The sequence below is a fragment of the Arachis hypogaea genome, chromosome 13 (genome assembly GCF_003086295.3).
Source record: "Arachis hypogaea cultivar Tifrunner chromosome 13, arahy.Tifrunner.gnm2.J5K5, whole genome shotgun sequence".
In the NCBI taxonomy this organism is placed as follows: domain Eukaryota; kingdom Viridiplantae; phylum Streptophyta; class Magnoliopsida; order Fabales; family Fabaceae; genus Arachis; species Arachis hypogaea.
In genome coordinates, this window is record NC_092048.1 from 3455201 (window position 1) to 3460678 (window position 5478).

Sequence of the window (5478 nt, forward strand, 5' to 3'; positions counted from 1 at the left end):
CTTGTTTCAATTCTTTCGGTTTAGATAAATGACCATTCAATTGAATAATATAACATCTTGTGAAAAAAATAATCAATTTTAAGAGTGGATTAACATGTATTTTAATCAAAAGTGTCTACAAATTATATTCATGTGTATAACATACTAAATCATAATGCTAACAAAAATACAGTTCATACGTTCACACTTCACAATAATATTTTATCTATTTCCATGTGTTCATAAGACATAATGCCAACAAAAAAATCAAACAAATTCAAAGAAAAGGGCCTTGAATATATTTTTTGTATCCACAAATTTATATAGATGGGCCTAAAGCCCTAAACACATGGAGCAAGGCTTCTAACGACCCAATAAAAATTTTAATCCAATACTAGTCCGCTTAAGTAAGTGTCGGGGGTTCGAATCCCGCCTTGTGCATGCAGCAACTCATTGACCAGCGGCAAACCCTTAAATAGAGCTCAGTACCACGATGGATTAGTCCTTGACCTATCGGGTTGGGGGATACCGTGGAAAACAAAAAAAAAAATTTTTAATCCAACAAATCAATTTAGGTTGGTCGAATCGTCAGTTCACTCGTCCGCTTAAATAAATGCGGATAATTCAAATCTCACTTTGTACATGCAACAACCAATTGATCAATAACAAACCCTTAAATGGAATTCAAATCCGCAGCAGATTAGTCCTCAATTACAATCAAAAAATTTCTTTAGTAAAGAAATGAAAATTTTAATTAATTTTTTTAAAGAAAATGTCAATTACGCATGATGAATTTTTTTTTTCTTCTATTGTTAAAAAGACAATGTTTGCTTTTCATTAAAAAACAATTTTCAACCGAGGCTTAGAATCATCTTTTTATTTTAATGTAAGAGCTCCAATTCATTGTAAAGAAAAAAATAACAAATAAAAATTCCAGAGCTAAGAAAAGAGCAAAAAATGAAGCTAACTGACACTATTTTAAGACATAATGATACTATTTCGACATAAGAATATTTCTAAAAAACAAAAATAAAAAGGGAGCAAATTATATGCTAACCTGCGCTTAAATTTCACAGATATTGGACTGCTGATGCTGGCTACTAACATGCACCAATTTCTCAAATTTTAACAGAACAAAATGGGGTCAACAAAGGTCAAAAGGAAGGGGATCATGAATCATGATGATGATATTACACTACTCATTGCATTGCCATATGAGAACCGGATCAAATCTCCCATTGACTCTCTCTAAGACCTTTTTCCAATTAGCTTCAAATCTTCAGCTGCTCCAAGCTCGCCACTGTCTCGGATTCCGGTGGAACGGCGGCATCTGTCTCCTCGGCTTTCGCTTCCTGTTTGGTTTCTTGGCTAACTGGAGTAATGCTTGTGGTTGTGATGTTTGGCGAATCGTCTTTCGGAGCAATGATTGGTTCGTCTTTTTGGACTGGCAGAGCAATGAGTGGTTCATCTTTTTGAACTGGTGGATCAGTAACAGGTTTGTCTTTAGCAGAAAATACAGGAACAGCTTGCTGAATAGTGACTGGAGGGGCGGCTCGCAAAGGAGGAGCTCGCATTGGTTGATGAGAGAGTGCACCGGGTGGTGGAAGGGGTGGTGCAGAGAATACAGGTACTGCGGTCCTTATGGTCACCGGAGGGGCAACGCCTCGGCAAGGTAATCTCATCTGTCCGATGGGAACATAAGGTGCTGCTCCTGCTGCAGGGAACCTTGGTCGACGGTTCACTCGGCTTTCTAACATAGAAGATGGTGGTGAGATCATGGAACTCTCACCGGAAGCTGCTGTCACTACTGCAGGCCTGCTTCGAGAGCTTTCGTTTGGTGTTGCAAAGGAAGGCCTGCTTCGAGAGGATGTCCTTGGGAAAATCAAGGGAAGTATCTTAGATGCCGCGGCAGGTCGTGATTGAGGACTAGTTGGCCTGGGACTTTGAATTTGAAACTTCTTTGGAAATGGAATTGAAGCATCCGGGTGTGACATAGCCATCTTCTCTTTTTGACGATAGTTTAATAAGGCCCGAGCAATCGTGATCTGTTCTAGCTCGTCGTTATTCTCCGGTTCGGTTGAAGAGCTTGCAGTTTCTTTTGCCACTGTTGAGAAGCAAAATTCTTGTAATAGTCATTCAAATTGGAAATGAAACAAGTTTTCAAGTTGTTTAGAGAATCAAAAGAAAACCACCTAGCATGTAATAATCTCTATTAAACTTAGGTCACTAGGGAAGTTAGGATCAAAATAAATAAAGATTGATAACAATATTCATACACCAAGACGAAATTGGCCTATACATACAACAAATAACTAAGGAAGTACACAATACACCCTCTGTTTCAAAATGCCTGTCAATTCGGATTTGTCGAAAGGATAACTGAGACGAAAGCCTGTGAGGCACTTACATTGTTTTAGAGACGACCAGGCTGCCATTGCTGCATTTTTCTCCGCTTGCTTCTTGTTCTTGGCAGGTTCGCCGGTAAATGTGATATCAGCCAACTCAACTGTCCCGGTGAAAACAGGTAGATGTCCGAGTCCCGACCTGTATGTTGTGTACTGTGGCAATGGAGCGCCTACCCTTTGCGCGATCTCCTGTAAGAGATTCTTGTATACTCCAGTTTCATCCTACACATTTAAATGTGATAAGTATATGCATAACAAAAGAAATTACTGCTCCTACAATGTGAAAAGCATGTGCACTTCAAATTTACAAAAGGCAACTTATTCATGGTGAAAACTCAGCTGCAGTCGAATTCACGGAAAGTTGATAGCTGAGAACTATTAGATGAAAATTTAGTCAAATCAGATAAATCATCTAACGGGGCTCTCAGTTATTAACTTCACGTGAAGTCGACTACACCTGAGTTTCCACCCTTATTCATTTACACGGAACAATTCTTAGTTTCTTATGCTACCTTTCAAACTCTCATCTTTGATCTTTGTTCAAAACACACAGCTGAGGCATACTTCAAATTCAAACCTTTTCAATATAACAAATTGAAATCACACATTCATATATCACAGTATGAGAGTCCAGTTAATCACTCAATCCATCAAAACAAAAACAGAGTTGCAGAATTAACATGGGCCACCACCACTACATTGTGTGTGTCAGCATCACCAACACACACCCTAAACCCTACACTTCATTCCTATGTACAGAGAAAAAAAAAGTAAAAAACGTGTGCTTTCCACTTCAACACAGCACTTAGTGGCTTGTTACATCAGCAATTTCTAACTTTCAAGTTCACACCAGAACCTTTCAACCATGGAGACAGCAAGCAAAGGGGGCATTTCGGTCATTTCACACACAAAAACAAAAAATACGAAGCAAAAAAAACAACACTACTACTCCGGCGCCGACAGAAAAACACGGAAGCAAAGGATGAAAAAAGCCATGAAAACCGGAAATAAATATGAAAATAAAAAGAAAAACCGGCGCAGGATAGCAGAAGCTTCCGCAACCAGGTTCATCTCATCCACCACCGCAGCGCAAGTTAGCAAGTTCCAATATTGAGAGAGAGAGAGAGAACTCACGAGGATCCTGGCGGCGAGGGAGTGAGAGGGTCCACGGTGGGAGAGGGAGTTGAGAGCGACCTCGGCGGCGGAGTGCTCGGCCTGGCGGAGAGTTGAGCAGTAGTGTGGGCTCTCGAAGACTTCGCCGTTGAAGTTAACGGTGGCTTTGAAGCGCGGCGCGTGATCCGGACCCTCCCTTATGCACGTGTACGAAGGGAGGTTGAAGCAGCTTCGCTGTGCCAGCTCCTGAAGCTGGTTCTTGTACATTGTCTTCTTCTCTTCACTCCTCTTTCTTCTTCTTTCACAACACACAAACAAAAATGCAGCTTTTTCAAGTGGTGGGGGAAAATGGCGCACATACACGCCCGGATCGGATCCGGTTTCTTCTGGTGGGACTCCGGCGAGTGTAAAGCCGCCGGCTTTAGTGGTCCGGGCGGCGAAATGAGTGAGGGGAAGTAGTGGGTGTTGGGGATTGTGGATGTGGAGGTGGAAGAAGGTGAGGTGGTGTTTTTGGTTCAGAGTACACAGAAAAAGGAGAGAGAAAGTACATACAATGGAAGAAAGAAGAAGAAATAAGAAACAAGAAAAAAGAAAAAGAGAAAAATGAGTGACTGAGGAAACAAAAATAGTTTTTTTTTTTTTTTCTCCAAGCATACAATTATTAATTCATCACTTTATAACTATGCGATGTAATATTAGTCTTGCTTGAAAAAAAAATTAGAATACACATTAAAATATAAAATATATATTAAAAATAAATTAAATTATAGATATATTTATATATAATAATAATATTAAAAATATAAAAATAATAAATTTATTTTATTTAATATTTATTATATTTATTTTTAATTATTTTTTATTTGTGTATATTTAAATATATATAATGATTGATTTTAATATATTTTTTTTTTGAAAAAATGTTGATTTTTAATTAAATTTTTTTTATTTAAAAAAAAGATTAGAGATTAATATTGTTGGTGAAAATAATTAATTAGTATTGACTTTAAAAAAATAAATTTTAAAAATTCCGTTATATTTGCCATTTTAAAATAAATAAAAATAGTTAAATAAAATAGCTTTTAAGAAATGTTATTTCAATAAGTATTTTTATACAACCCACACTAATATTTTAACTTACTATTTTTCATCATTAAATAGAATTAGTATGGTCAAACAAAAAAAAGTTTCGCACACAGAAAGGATTTTGTATCCACTATCCACAGTATAGTTTTATTTGTCCAAATAATATATAACTATTTAATTGGTCTGTCTTGCAAGTCATTTATTATAGGATAAATTTTGTTAATATTATCTGCTTTTTATTGCTTTAAAATTGCAATATTTTATCTAATTTAGTCCAACAAAGTCATGTGACATTTATTAATGCAAGTGTTTGATGACGGATCAGTGAGTTAAGTAGAAAAAAATAAAAAATATATGTAAAAAAAACAAATCAAAAGCAATTTGAAAATTACGGTTAAAAAAAAAATAAATCTTGATTTATACTTTTGACAAAACAAATTTTGGGACCCCAACAACATTGTTAAGAGTTAAGACTATGAAGTTGGAATCAAATAACATCATTTCCATTTTTGAACCTTTTCAAACCATTTAATTCAATCTATATATTATTTCGAAATTTCAAAATATCCGTTTATTTTTTATATTAAGATCATATTTATTATTAATTTCAATAATATTCTTAAAATTTTAATTACACATTTTACTAGTTTAAAAATCGAAAATATTTAATAACAAAAAATTATTAATAAAAAACAGTCGATATTTATTTTATTTAATATTTATTAATTATTATATTAAATAAAATAAATTTTAACTTTTTTTTTTATTTCTCTAACTTTACCATTTAAAAATACCATTTTGTTTTTATACACTTATATCTTATCTATGATACATAGATACTGATACTGACACGCTGACACGTGATAGTATTTAGGTGTGTCCAGGTGTTTCCGGA

General features: G+C 35.3%; 1 protein-coding gene across 1 annotated transcript; it reads right to left on the reverse strand.

Moving 5' to 3' along the window:
• Positions 1-937: 937 nt before the first annotated feature.
• LOC112736505 (double-stranded RNA-binding protein 2) lies at positions 938-4168 on the reverse strand. The gene is made up of 3 exons (XM_025786004.3): positions 3519-4168; positions 2387-2606; positions 938-2083 (listed from the first exon to the last, which is right to left on the reverse strand). Exons 1-3 carry the CDS (start codon positions 4149-4151, stop codon positions 1251-1253), a joined length of 1686 nt encoding a protein of 561 aa, XP_025641789.2. The 5' UTR covers positions 4152-4168; the 3' UTR covers positions 938-1250.
• Between the last annotated feature and the right edge of the window lie 1310 nt (positions 4169-5478).

What these genes read in the sequence shown, in the direction of transcription:
- LOC112736505 (XM_025786004.3), bottom strand. Translation starts at nt 4,151, where the DNA reads ATGCTTGGAGAAAAAAAAAAAAAAACTATTTTTGTTTCCTCAGTCACT. An exon ending in CCCTCGCCGCCAGGATCCTC is followed by an intron (nt 2,607 to 3,518) that starts GTGAGTTCTCTC and finishes TTAAATGTGTAG; the next exon opens with GATGAAACTGGAGTATACAA. An exon ending in CTGGTCGTCTCTAAAACAAT is followed by an intron (nt 2,084 to 2,386) that starts GTAAGTGCCTCA and finishes GCTTCTCAACAG; the next exon opens with TGGCAAAAGAAACTGCAAGC.